Source organism: Periophthalmus magnuspinnatus, chromosome 11 (assembly GCF_009829125.3).
Source record: "Periophthalmus magnuspinnatus isolate fPerMag1 chromosome 11, fPerMag1.2.pri, whole genome shotgun sequence".
Taxonomy (NCBI): domain Eukaryota; kingdom Metazoa; phylum Chordata; class Actinopteri; order Gobiiformes; family Gobiidae; genus Periophthalmus; species Periophthalmus magnuspinnatus.
The window spans coordinates 3,409,437-3,423,602 of NC_047136.2; the positions used below are offsets into that span (position 1 = coordinate 3,409,437).

At 42.4% G+C, this 14,166-nt stretch overlaps 1 protein-coding gene across 4 annotated transcripts in view; it reads left to right on the forward strand.

Annotated features, from left to right (window-relative positions):
- fhod3a (formin homology 2 domain containing 3a) overlaps positions 1–14,166 on the forward strand; it is an 87,640-nt gene that overhangs the window by 37,839 nt on the left and 35,635 nt on the right. For all 4 annotated transcript variants that reach the window (XM_055225370.1, XM_055225368.1, XM_055225369.1 and 1 more), the window contains exons 4-10: positions 8,570–8,637; positions 10,492–10,597; positions 12,203–12,297; positions 12,381–12,492; positions 12,615–12,709; positions 13,450–13,593; positions 13,689–13,903. In XM_055225370.1, coding sequence (XP_055081345.1) covers positions 8,570–8,637; positions 10,492–10,597; positions 12,203–12,297; positions 12,381–12,492; positions 12,615–12,709; positions 13,450–13,593; positions 13,689–13,903 — 835 coding nt within the window. The remainder of the gene's footprint in view (positions 1–8,569; positions 8,638–10,491; positions 10,598–12,202; positions 12,298–12,380; positions 12,493–12,614; positions 12,710–13,449; positions 13,594–13,688; positions 13,904–14,166) is intronic.

Genomic DNA, 14,166 nt, shown 5'->3' on the forward strand with positions numbered 1-14,166 from the left:
CGACGTCACACTCACTTAGTCCACTTCTTTACGCAGTTGTAGGGAGTATTATACCTCTAATAATGTAGGCCAACATAACAAGGGCTGAGCTGAGTGAGACAGATGCCCTGGATACAGCACAGAAATGGAATACTGTTTATCTGTATCTTATTTCCTGCAGATAAAATGAACAGTAGTTTGTCAGTTGTGTTTGGTTTGTACTGTGTGACCTGGGCATCGAGTGACCCCTGTGCGTATGTTTAACACACTGCTCCTATATTTAGAGTGATACTGACACCCAAAGGCAGAGGCTTCCTGAGATCAGCTCCACACTGTGTCATTGGCACGTCTTTATTTTAGATCCCACTGAAGACCTAGTTCCAAGTCGACTGACTGATCGGCCCGGACAGCCGGGCGGCCATGCTTTTTACAGAGGGCGTCTATGTTCAAGTCTCCTTCAAACACGAGTCAGCACTTCTAAGTGGCATGAACGCCAGCCCCCCACTGTGGCATCACCTTTGAATGACACCGTTTAACACACCCAGCGCTCATGGGCCTGATAATAATAGAGCGTCTGAAAATCCACACAGGCCATGGGCTGATAAAATGGATTAAGTACTGCTGTTAATATCAACTTGTACCAGGAAAAGTTTATTTGTATAACACAATGTATAAATAATCAGTCATACGCACCGATAAACAGAGGAGTCTGGAGACCGGATTTAAACATTGGCAAAGTCGAGGTCTGTCTCACATCTTCAGGAAGAATGTTACAGGTTTAAACTGAACAAAACTGAAACACTGATTCAACATGTTAGCCCTGGTTTAGTCCTGGTTTAGTCCTGGTTCAGTCCTGGTTCAGTCCTGGTTCAGTCCTGGTTCAGCCCTGGTTTAGTCCTGGTTCAGTCCTGGTTCAGTCCTGGTTCAGTCCTGGTTTAGTCCTGGTTCAGTCCTGGTTTAGCCCTGGTTTAGTCCTGGTTTAGTCCTGGTTTAGTCCTGGTTTAATCCTGGTTTAGTTCTGGTTCAGTCCTGGTTCAGTCCTGGTTTAGTTCTGGTTTAGTGCTGATTTAGCTCTGGTTTAGTCCTGGTTTAGTCCCGGTTTAGTCCATGTTTAGTCCTAATTTAGTCCTGGATTAGTCCATGTTTTGTCCTAGTTTACTCCTGGTTTAGTCCTGGTTCAGTCCTGGTTCAGTCCTGGTTTAGTTTTGGTTTAGTTTTGGTTTAGTCCTGGTTCAGTCCTGGTTCAGTCCTAGTTCAGTCCTGGTTTAGTTGATGTTTAGTCCCAGTTTAGTTCCGTTTTAGTCCTGGTTTAGCCCTGGACTTCTACTTCTACTACTATTACTCCTTTCTGCTTATTTCTGCTGATGCCAGTTATGGTCCTGCATAAACAGAATATTGATTTGTGTAATAAAGTCGTTTGAAAACATCACAGTCCTGGATGAATAGACTCTGTGGCTTCCCCTTCTGTCCTATTTCTCTTTCTCTTCCTTTTAAACCCGTCCTTCACAAACGCTCTGCTGATATGCGGCTGATGTGGCGTTGGCGTTATAGACGAGGATGGTGCAGTACATGTTGCAGGATTATTCTGAGCTGAAGGGTAATCTCATTATGGCAGGACCACAGCAGTGGGACTAAGCTCAGGTCGTCTGGGGAATCCCTGTGTTAAACTGGAGCTCACACGTGAACTCATGCAAACATATTTAACTCGTGCACTGCCTTTTCCTCAGAGAACAGCTACAGTACATGTTATTATCTATGAAATATATACAAATAAATGTGTTCTTAGCATCTAAAAAAGAGCACAAATTAAAAGTGTACTGTCTAAACCAGACGTGGAGAGACTTATCCATGTGGTTGTCTCCCGTAGATTAGACTCAGACTAAATACAGTTGTCCCTCACTATATCGCATCTTTTGTGGTTTCACAGATTTTTTAGTGCAATTTTTCAGGCTTTTTTACAATGTATTATCGTGCATTGTGTTCTGATTGGCTGTTGGACTGTAGACCATTGTGTCGTGCGTCCTGATTGGCTGTTGGACTGTAGACCATTGTGTCGTGCGTCCTGATTGGCTGTTGGACTGTAGACCATTGTGTCGTGCGTCCTGATTGGCTGTTGGACTGTAGACCATTGTGTCGTGCGTCCTGATTGGCTGTTGGACTGTAGACCATTGTGTCGTGCGTCCTGATTGGCTGTTGGACTGTAGACCATTGTCCATCCGTCTCCTCCGTGCCGTGTCTCCTGTCCAGTACAGAATGTGTTCAGACAAATTTACATAAACGTTGGATCGCAGTGTGACTCTGAAGTGCTGTACGTTTGCAATTTGTTTTCTCCCCGACAAAACCCACAATGTCGATGAAACGTTCTGCACCGACAAAGACGCCTACGAAGGTTTGAACTTTGAGAGAGTTTAAACGAGAGAGAAATGTGAGAAAATGTTAACGCCTGTGTGAGAAAAGTGTATAAAGTGTGTGGTGAGGGGTTTTACAGACAAAAACAGAGAGAATAATGTAAAAAATAAAGCTGATACTTTGTCGATTTTGTTTATTGTGGGTTAGTTTTAGAACATGCCCCAGCGATAAATGAGGGACCACTGTATATAAATGGACATAGCTAACCTGCTAGCCACCACATTCCAATCAGGAAGTGATCTATTGAAAAACCGTCCCCCCTCTCTGTACCTGCTGCTGTCAGACTCATCATTTTGGTCTTAAATGTTCATATTAACCCTCTACATGATCCTGGGGTTTTTATTTCACTATTGTGTCTGTAAATCAAGATATGAACATCATTTTAGCTGAATATTGTGATTTAAAATGTGTAAATTGTAACATAATGATCCACGAGTGTCGGTGTCTGATTTAAACTCTTTCTTCTGTCAGGACCTGAACAATCCTCTGTCCCTCTTCGTTTTCCAAATAAACTCGAGTCTTATCGGCGGTGACAAGCGGCTGACGCTGAGCAGACGTGCGTGTAAAGGTTACCGTGACGACGCCGTGACCGTGACCCGGCGCGGCGGGCTGAGTGTTCCCTGCATCACGACGACACTTTATTTCCAGGGAGACTTCAGGATTTTACTTTTAAAAGACGAGCGGATGTAGATGTGAAACGAGTTATTTTTAGAGTTAACAGAAAACTCCTCTGGGTTTAATCCTCTCTTAAAGTGTTTTTGTCGTCTTGATACTTTGCAGCTGATGTCATCAACTTTAAGTGGGGGTGTGATGCTAACTGTAGGCACTGCTCTGTTTGACACTTTGTTAGTTTAATCTGAGCTTTATTTTAACACAATCCGACCAGAAAGAGCTGACTTAGTTGGAGCTACAACATTTGAGCTGATTTGTGCTTTCAAATAACATTACAGTTACACGCTAGCTAGTATTAGCATTAGCATTAGCCAACAGTTTCCATTAGCCACTCTCACCTTTTTGTTGAAAATCAAACTTAAACAGGACCACGCACTCTCGGATTGATCACAGCCTCCTGAAAATGTGCTGTTTAAATTCATTTTGTGTTTTTCTTGTGTCGCTAATGTGTTTTTTGTGTCACCATGGTAACTGATAAACATTTAAGCATACGGTCATAGTGACTGACGGGGGGGGGGGCCTAAAGATTCAGATTCGGGTAAAAGTTTGAACAAAGTTTATCGACAGGCACGGAAATGTAAATGAAGGTAGACAGAGCGGAGAGTCGAGAGCGGTGTCGTAGGCAGTCGTCTCGGAGCAGGTCGCAGGGGCTGAGGCTGAGGTGTTCGTACCGGTCGAGGAAAGCTGGGACGGAGGCGAAGGTGCGTCGTACTTTCCAACGAGCAGGATCACGGCGGATACACGGACGAATAAACCAGAGCATGACGTGAAGAACCACTTGGGGGAAAAATCCAGAAGATGACAAGACGATCTGGCCCTGAGTGTCGGGTCCTCAGTCCTTTTGTCCTCAAAGGTGCAGCTTGACTGAAGATGAGTTGCAGGTGCGTGCGACGAACCAGAATCTCCGCCCAGCTCCAGGCTAAAACGCAGTAAAGTCAAGCGGGAAAAACGGCACAGAACACACAAAAAAAAACCAAATCCTGAGAGTTTGGTTCATGAGATTTAGGGAATAATAGTAATGTTTTATCTTTAAGCCTGACAGAACTCCAAATCCCATCAGGCCCGTGCGTCCTCCTGTGCGTCCTCCTGCGCGTCCTCCTGTGCGTCCTCCTGTGCGTCCTCCTGTGCGTCCTCCTGTGCGTCCTCCTGTGCGTCCTCCTGTGCGTCCTCCTGTGCGTCCTCCTGCGCGTCCTCCGCTGCCCTCGCCTACACTCCGAGGCTTTTACTGCGTCCTCGTCCAGATGAAGGATTTGTCGGTAACGTGCAAACAGCAGATTTGTGTGCGCGGGTCGTCAAAACTCAACCCGGCTCCTTTTAGTGGCTCTTTTCAGTTTGTGCATCTGGTGACCCTCAGATGCCACGAAAACCAGCCGAGTCTTTGTTTTGTGCCTTTGTTGTCGGGGTTTTGACTTTGGTTTGTGGTGTTCGGTTTTTGTAGAGGCAGATTTAAGAGCTTTTTTTTCTAAATGTGTTCGTTTTCTAAATGAGATCGGCGTCCGCTGTGGATCAACAATATTATACAATCACATTACGTCACTTTTGTTTGTCTGTTGTTTCCCTGTGAACCGCACGATGCGAGTACAAATATACACACACATATATATTTACACACATACACATACATTTATATCGTGAGACAAAATCCCACAGTATCGTCCACGCAGGAGGAAAATGATCTTGTGTTTTTTTTTATGTTTTCTTTTATATTGGACAAAAAAGTTCCAAAATGCAGCAAAAATATTAAAGGTCATGTATTACACGAAATGGATCATGTACAAAAACTAATCTCGTTCTCGTGGATCCAATCTCGTGTCTAAAAGTAGTAAAGTACTGCATTTTTAGGTATCTGTTCTTTACCTAAGTACATTTTACAGTGGATATGTTTTACTTTTACTTGAGTACATTTGAGAGCAGTATCTGTACTTTCTACTCTACTACATTTTTAAACGGGTATTTGAATACTTTTACTTAAGCTGGGGTTTTTTTTTCATGTGATATTTTTACTTTTGTGATATTTTTTACATCTGTATCTGTACTTTTACTTGAGCAGATTTTTTTGTGATACATGTACTCAAGTAACTTTTTATCTCTGTATCTGTACTTTACTTAAGTACATTTTACAATGGATAATTTTACTTTTACTTGAGTACATTTGAGAGCAGTATCTGTACTTTCTACTCCACTACATTTCTGAACAGGACTGAAAATTAAAAAGTACTTTTCATATGATTTGAGGGGTTATTTTTACCATGTTCGTGGAAACATCCTGACTAAAGTTTTCGAGTTCGAGCTTTGCTTTGAGCAAAACAAAAATAAAAACACAAAAATCATAAGAAAAATTCATACATTTGTTTTGTTATTGTGACCAAAATATGTGTCATTTTAAATCACCACATTTACACTTAAACAAATGAACAGCACTTGTGTGAAATACTTCAATACTCTTAAAGTACATTTTTAAACAGATACTTTAATACTTTTGCTTAAGTGGATTTTTTCATGTGATACTTTTACCTGAGTAACTTTTCACCTCTGTACTTGTACTTTTACTTGAGTACCTTTTCAGCTCTGTACTTGTACTTTTACTTGAGTACCTTTTCAGCTCTGTACTTGTACTTTTACTTGAGCACCTTTTCAGCTCTGTACTTGTACTTTCACTTGAGTACCTTTTCACCTCTGTACTTGTACTTTTACTTGAGTACCTTTTCAGCCCTGTACTTGTACTTTTACTTGAGTACCTTTTCACCTCTGTACTTGTACTTTTACTTGAGTACCTTTTCACGTCTGTACTTGTACTTTTACTTGAGTACCTTTTCAGCTCTGTACTTGTACTTTTACTTGAGTACCTTTTCACCTCTGTACTTGTACTTTTACTTGAGTACCTTTTCAGCCCTGTACTTGTACTTTTACTTGAGTACCTTTTCACCTCTGTACTTGTACTTTTACTTGAGTACCTTTTCAGCCCTGTACTTGTACTTTTACTTGAGTACCTTTTCACCTCTGTACTTGTACTTTTACTTGAGTACCTTTTCACCTCTGTACTTGTACTTTTACTTGAGTACCTTTTCAGCCCTGTACTTGTACTTTTACTTGAGTTCCTTTTCAGCCCTGTACTTGTACTTTTACTTGAGTACCTTTTCAGCCCTGTACTTGTACTTTTACTTGAGTACCTTTTCACCTCTGTACTTGTACTTTTACTTTAGTACCTTTTCACCTCTGTACTTGTACTTTTACTTGAGTACCTTTTCACCTCTGTACTTGTACTTTTACTTGAGTACCTTTTCACCTCTGTACTTGTACTTTTACTTGAGTACCTTTTCACCTCTGTACTTGTACTTTTACTTGAGTACCTTTTCACCTCTGTACTTGTACTTTTACTTGAGTACCTTTTCACCTCTGTACTTGTACTTTTACTTGAGTACCTTTTCAGCCCTGTACTTGTACTTTTACTTGAGTACCTTTTCACCTCTGTACTTGTACTTTTACTTGAGTACCTTTTCACCTCTGTACTTGTACTTTTACCTGAGTACCTTTTCACCTCTGTACTTGTACTTTCACTTGAGTACCTTTTCACCTCTGTACTTGTACTTTCACTTGAGTACCTTTTCACCTCTGTACTTGTACTTTTACTTGAGTACCTTTTCACCTCTGTACTTGTACTTTTACTTGAGTACCTTTTCACCTCTGTACTTGTACTTTTACTTGAGTACCTTTTCACCTCTGTACTTGTACTTTTACTTGAGTACCTTTTCAGCCCTGTACTTGTACTTTTACTTGAGTACCTTTTCACCTCTGTACTTGTACTTTTACTTGAGTACCTTTTCACCTCTGTACTTGTACTTTTACTTGAGTACCTTTTCACCTCTGTACTTGTACTTTCACTTGAGTACCTTTTCACCTCTGTACTTGTACTTTCACTTGAGTACCTTTTCACCTCTGTACTTGTACTTTCACTTGAGTACCTTTTCACCTCTGTACTTGTACTTTTACTTGAGTACCTTTTCACCTCTGTACTTGTACTTTTACTTGAGTACCTTTTCACCTCTGTACTTGTACTTTTACTTGAGTACCTTTTCACCTCTGTACTTGTACTTTTACTTAAGTACCTGTCGTGTCTGTGGATAATGGGCTCATATCAGACGCAGTTGCAGATTATGAGATCTTTCCGTGTCGTGACCTGAATCCAGCCCCAGCCAACAGCTCATTAACATTCTTAAAGAGCTGTGTGTGTATGTGTGTGTGTGTGTGTGTGTGTGTGTGTGTGTGTGTGTGTGTGTGTGTGTGTGTGTGTGGGTGTGGGTGTGTGTGTGTGTGTGTGTGTCTGAGAGTCTGCAGGGGTGTGTGTGTGTGAGTGTGTGCAGATATTTATCACATTGTGTGGACTAAGCTCTGTATACTCTTCACTCTTCCTGTGGACCTGCCTATGGTCACAGTGGGGACAAAACTCTGGTCATGATGTAAATCTTTATCATTACATTGACCTGGTGTAAAGGTCAGAGGGCGACAGCAGGTCAAGGTCTGGAAAGAAGTGACTGTGGTTAAAGTTAGAATCAGTCTCTAGGAAATGAATGCACGTCAATCTAATGTGTGTGTGTGTGTGTGTGTGTGTGTGTGTGTGTATCTGAGAGCGTGCACGTGCGTAGTGTGTGTATTTATATGTGATAGAGTGCGTCACTTGTGCAGTGGGGGGGTCTAAGACTGGATTGTGTCTCCAGAAGCATCACTCACAGTCAAAGCTCCTGTATCACACAAACCCGACTCTTGTGAGGTTTAAGTGATGCAGAGTTTGTGCGTTAAACGTGTGTGAATGAAACAAAACACAACTCCAGGTGTGTGTGTGATGAGGAAACAACATTAGGACATAGATGAGGAAACGGTGCCGTCTGCTTCACTTCAGAGCCCGGATATGACCTCATATTTAATCATGTGGTGTCACTGTTCCCTGGAGGTGTGATGCTAACTGTAGGCATCTCTCTGTCTGAAGCTGTTACTCAAGTTACTTCAAGAAAAACCTCAAGCCTCATCTGTTTAGAACCAGTTTTAATGTTTCAGTTTTCTCCATGTGCTTTTCTGTTTTTATCTTTCTGCTTTTATTTCTATTACTGTTAGATTAGTAGAGTGTTTGTCCACTGATCCGAAGGTTGGTGGTTCAAATCCCGCTCTCGACATAAACATCATTGGTTGTGTCATTGGGCAAGACCCTTAACCCCCCTCGCCCCCGGTGTTTGTGTGCACAGGTGTGTGAGTGTGTGTGAATGTGTGTGTGAATGTGTGTGTGGGGGTGTGTGTGAATGTGTGTGTGTGAATGTGTGTGTGGTTCCTTGAAATAAAAAGCTTTGAGTGTCTTGAAGGTGAAAAAGTGCTGTATAAAAATGTGACTGTTTTCACCATTTGTTCTGTAAAGTGTCTATTATTATTATTATTATTATTATTATTATTATTATTATTATTATTATTATTATTATTATTATTAAAATTATTAAAAGGTGATGATGTTTTTGTCTTGCAGAAAAGCTGTACAACTCCAATGGACGAGACTTGAGACGAGCTCTGTTCTCCCTGAAGCAGATTTTCCAGGTAACATTTGTTCACTTGTGTGTTGTGTTGTTGTTGTGGTGTTTTGTTGTTGTTAGTGTGGTTATGGTGTGTTGTTGTTGTTGTGGTGGTGGTGTGTTGTTGTTGTGTTTTTGCTGTGTTAGCGTGTTATTGTAGTGTTGTTGTGGTGTATTTGTTATGTTGTTGTGTCATTGTTGTATTTTTGTTGTGTAGTTGTTATTGTTAGGTTGTTGGTGTGGTGTATTTATTGTTTTTTTTGTCGTTGTAGTATTTTTGTTGTGTTGTTGTGGTGTTGGTGTAGTGTTGTTGGTGTGTTGTTGTTGTTGTGTTTTTGCTGTGTTGGTGTGTTATTGTACTGTTGTTGTGATGTATTTGTTATGTTGTTGTGGTGTCGTATTTTTGTTGTGTAGTTGTTATTGTTGTGTTGTTAGGTTGTTGGTGTGGTGTATTGTTTTTTTGTGTCGTTGTAGTATTTTTGTTGTGGTGTTGGTGTAGTGTTGTTGGTGTGTTGTTGTTGTTGTGTTTTTGCTGTGTTGGTGTGTTATTGTAGTGTTGTTGTGGTGTATTTGTTATGTTGTTGTGGTGTCGTTGTTGTATTTTTGTTGTGTTGTTGTTATTGTTGTGTTGTTATGTTGTTGGTGTGCTGTATTTATTGTGTTTTTGTGTCATTGTAGTATTTTTGTCGTGTTGTTGTGGTGTTATTCTGTTGTTGTTGTGTCTTTGTGTGTCTGTCAGAGAGCTGTGTCCTCTGTGTGCGTCCATGATGTGTTATTGTGTTGTTCTTGTGGTGTTGTAGTGTTGTGTTGTTGTCTCTGCGTGTCTGTCAGAAAGCTGTCTCCTCTGTGTGCGTCCATGTTGACAGTGTTGTCCATCATCGTGTCGTTTTGTGTGACCTCGGTCTGTGTGGCGTCTGCAGCTGTTGTTGTTGTTTTTTGCTTCTGTTTCACTGCATAAAACAAAACAAAAACACAAAAATCTATAGAGTTTAGAGCAAAAACATCAGATTGTACCTAAAGAAAAGAGAAAACATGGCCACCCATCCCCACAGGAAGTAAATTTCACAGCTTTCTGGAAAAAAAAAAGTTTGAAAGCTAATCAGGGCTAATCAGCTACATGCTAACTAATGACTTTTATATTTAAAGGTCTTATATTACACAAAATGGACTAAATATGTGTGAATGAAACAAAACACAACTCCAGGTCTGTTTGTGACGAGGAAACAACATTAGAACCCCTTTAAAGTCTGTTTCTGAAACTTTATGAACCGCTAAATTATTAAAACATTTCACAGAATCTAATATTTTAAACCACGTATTTTTATTTTTATTAAAATCACTCTGTTATGGGTATTAGTTAGCACATAGCTGGTTAGCATGTATCTGGTTAGCACGTAGCTGGTTATGACATAGCTGGTTAGCATGTAGCTGATTAGCATGTAGCTGGTTATGACATAGCTGGTTAGCACGAAGCTGGTTATGACAAAACTGGTTAGCATGTAGCTGGTTAGCATGTAGCTGGTTATGACATAGCTGGTTAGCATGTAGCTGATTAGCATGTAGCTGGTTATGACATAGCTGGTTAGCACGAAGCTGGTTATGACAAAACTGGTTAGCATGTAGCTGGTTAGCATGTAGCTGGTTAGCATGTAGCTGGTTAGCCTTCCGCGATGTCTTTAAACTCATTATTAGAGTTTTTTTGAAAAGTGTAAGGGAAAAATGAATTTAAACTGTTCTTCTGGGACCTGCTGCCCTCATTTTAAATTTACCTCTGAAAATAAAAAGTGCACACTGCTGCCCCCACATGGCTGAAAAAAGCAAAGCGGTTTGATACCTGCTCTGTGATGATGTTTTTTGCGTCATTTTGTCTCGTGTTCAGGACGACAAAGACCTGGTCCATGAGTTTGTGATGGCCGAGGGTCTGACATGTTTGATCAAAGTGGGAGCGGAGGCCGATCAGAACTACCAGAACTACATCCTCAGAGGTGCGTCTTTTATTTATTTTATTTTATATTTTCCTCTCTCCCGTTGCCCCATACTCTCTTTCTCTCTTCCTATCTCTCTCCCTCTCTTCCTGACCCCATACGCCCTCTCCCCCTGCCCCTCCATACTGTCTCTCTTCTTCTCCCTCTCTCCCCCCTGCCCCCCCATATTCCCTCTCTCCCTCTATCTCCCCATACTCTCTCCCTCTCCCCCTCTCTTCCTCTCTCCCCCTGCCCCTCCATACTCTCTCTTTCCTTCTCCCTCTCTCCCCCCTGCCCCATATTCCCTCTCTCCCCCTCTCTTCCTCTCGCTCTCCTGACCCCATACGCTCTCTCCCCCTGCCCCCCTACTATCTCTTTCACTCTCTCCCTCTCTCCCTCCTGCCCGCATACTCTCTCGCCCCCTCTCTTCCTCTGTCCCCCATACTCTTTCTCTCCCTCTCTCCCCCTGTCCCTCCATACTCTCTCTTTCACTCTCCCTGTCTCCCTCCTGCCCGCATACTCTCTCTTCCTCTCTCCCCCTGCCCCCCCCCCTATACTGTCTCCCCCTCTCCTCCTTTCTCCCTCTCTCCCCCCTGCTCCCCCTTTTATTTCACACAGATTATCCATGGGTTTCGCAATAATGAAAAATCGGTACGTTGCCATAGTGATAAACAACTTAAAACAAATGATGCCGTTTTCTGAATGGGAAAAGTCCTCAGAATGTTTCTTTTAAGATGAATCAAACCCACACAATGGATAAACGAAACAAACTGTGATTGAAAGTAAATAAATATGGAACTATTTTAAGCCTCACTCCACTGCTCCTTTGACTCGCTCAAAAACATTTATTTTTGTGTTTTATTATTTATTTGTTTTGGGGGTAAAACCATAGACTGTTTATATGAATGGACGTAGCTAACGTGCTAGCTGCTCCATTACCAAAAAATTGTCTCTTTCTGTGTCCTTTCAAGTTCCTTTTCATTTTTTTTTTTTTCACAAGCCAAAAAAAAAATATATATAATAATAATTTCATTCGCTAAAAATTCGACTTTCAAACCGTTAATAATCCACATTTACACGTAGAAAAGTGCAGAGAGAAAACGAATATTCAAGCTCGATTTGCTACGCTTTGGTTTACTCTGCGCATTGACCGGAGTAGGAGCAAAGCATTCTGGGATTTGTAGTATTAATATAAACCAGCAGGGCGGCTCTACTGCTCATTTGACATGATCTCACGGGCCAAATATTATTACACCGAGGGCCAGATTTGACCCCGTGGCCTGAGTTTGACATATGTGGCGTGTGATATTTTTCTTTGCTTTTGTTGTAGCAATAGTTACTTTTTACTATTTACTCCCCCACAAATACATCCTAGCACTAATACTTTCACTTTACCCCAGCCACGGTTCCAAACGTCGCCTTTGTTTACCGTTTTGAAGCCGAAGCAAACCGCTGCAGAGGACTTTCCCTGTTATTTTTAGCCATAGACACATCCACAGTTGCTCCACACTTGTCATTTAGTGCCATGGTTTTGTGCGTTTAGTCATGTTTCTAAATTAGCTGTGTGTGTGTGTGTGTGTGTGTGTTTGTGTGTGTTTGTTTGTGTGTCGTCTCCCTTCGTCTCAGCTCTGGGGCAGATCATGCTGTACGTGGACGGGATGAACGGCGTCATCGCGCACACGGAGACCATCGAGTGGCTCTACACGCTGGTCGGGTCGAAGGTAGAAGGAGCATTGTGTAAACGCAAACCACACGCAAACCACACGCAGATATTTTCAGTCCCTTTTTGCACGTTCTCCCTCAGTTTCGTTTAGTGGTGAAGACGGCCCTGAAGCTGCTGCTGGTGTTTGTGGAGTACTCCGAGTCCAACGCCCCTCTGCTCATAGACTCCATCACCTCTGTGGACACTCAGAGAGGTACACAAAGGCCCTGCGCCTCTGGAATGTGGTGGCAAACTATGTGTAATTGTCATAAAAAAAAACACAACAATTTTGGATTATTTATTTTACCTAAATATAATGGATTTGTTTATACACAGGAAGTAAACCCTGGTCCAACTGTATGGAGATTTTACATGAGAAAGACGGAGTGGACACAGAGCTGCTGGTGTACGCCATGAGCCTCATAAACAAGGTACAGGAGCAGCTTCTTCTGCTTCTCCTTCTTTTTTTGCTGATTCCTGTGCTTCTTCTGCTGCTTCATCTTCTGCCTCTTCTTCCTCTGCTGCTGCTTCTTCTTCTGTTTCTTCTTCTGCTTCTTTTCTTCTCCTTATTTTCTTTTTCTGCTTCTTCTTGTTCTTCTTCTGCTTCCTCTTCTGCTTGTTCCTATGCTGCTTCTTTTCTTCTGCTTCTTCTGCGTCTTCTGCTGCTTCTTTTTCTTCAGCTGCTGCTTCTTTTCTTCTTCTGCCTCTTTTGCTTCTTCTTCTCCTTCTTTTGCTTCTTCTGCTTTTTCTTCTCCTTCTTCTGCCTCTTCTCCTTCTTTTCTTCTTCTGGTGCTTCTGCTTCTTCTTCTCCTTCTGCTTCTGCCTCTCCTCCTTCTTCTTCTTCTTCTTCTTCTTCTTCTTCTCCTCCTTCTTCTTCTGCCTCTTCTGCTGCTTCTGCCTCTGCTTCTTCTTCTCCTTCTGCTTCTGCCTCTCCTTCTTCTTCTCCTTCTTCTTCTTCTGCCTCTGCTTCTTTTCTTCTTCTGCTGCTTCTTCTCCTTCTGCTTCTCCTTCTTCTTCTTCTTCTGCCTCTTCTCCTTTTTCTTTTCTTCTTCTGCTGCTTCTGCTTCGTTTTCTTCTCGTCCTCCTCCTCTTCCTCCTCATTATCATCATTTCAAAACTACAGTTGCCTTTGTTTCTAATGTTTCCTGTGGTTTCTCTCCTTCCTCCTCAGACTCTTGCTGCGTTGCCAGATCAGGACTCGTTTTACGACATGGTGGACAGTTTGGAGGAGCAGGGGATGGAGACCGTGTCCCAGAGGCACTTGGGCCGAAAAGGCACCGACCTGGACTTAGTGGAGCAGCTGAACATCTATGAGGTTCAAAACATAAATGGCCCATAGACTTTTGTCCCTGTGTGCGATTCTTCTTCTTCTCCTTCTCCTGATTCTCTTTCTTCTTCTCCTCTCACCAGATGACTCTCCGCCACGAGGACGGAGACGACGCTCAGCCGCCCCCTGCAGGACGCCGGGACAGACGCAGGCCCAGTTTGGAGGGCGGAGAAAAGAGACACGGTTTACAGAGACGGAGGAGCCGGAGAGCGTCTTTGAACCGATCCGGACACGACTCCCCGCAGAGAGCCGGCCTGCCCCCGCTCAGTGGACGCAGGACAGAGGACAAGAGCGACAGGTGAGACATTTTCAGCTGTAAGAACAACAAACTCCTCCAGAACTTTGACTGTTGTTGTACTTGAACTCCAGAGCACTGTCATGGTGTCTCCAGTCTATGTAAGTCCCTGAAATGTGACACAGAAAACGATGCTCTGACCCCTGACCCTCCACTGCAGTCACGACCTTTGCCCTCCCTCTGTCCCTCTCACACGGGGCGTTGACCACTGGTTTTCCTTTTGAACACAAACTAAAAACATTTATAATTCTGTTTTTATTGTTACG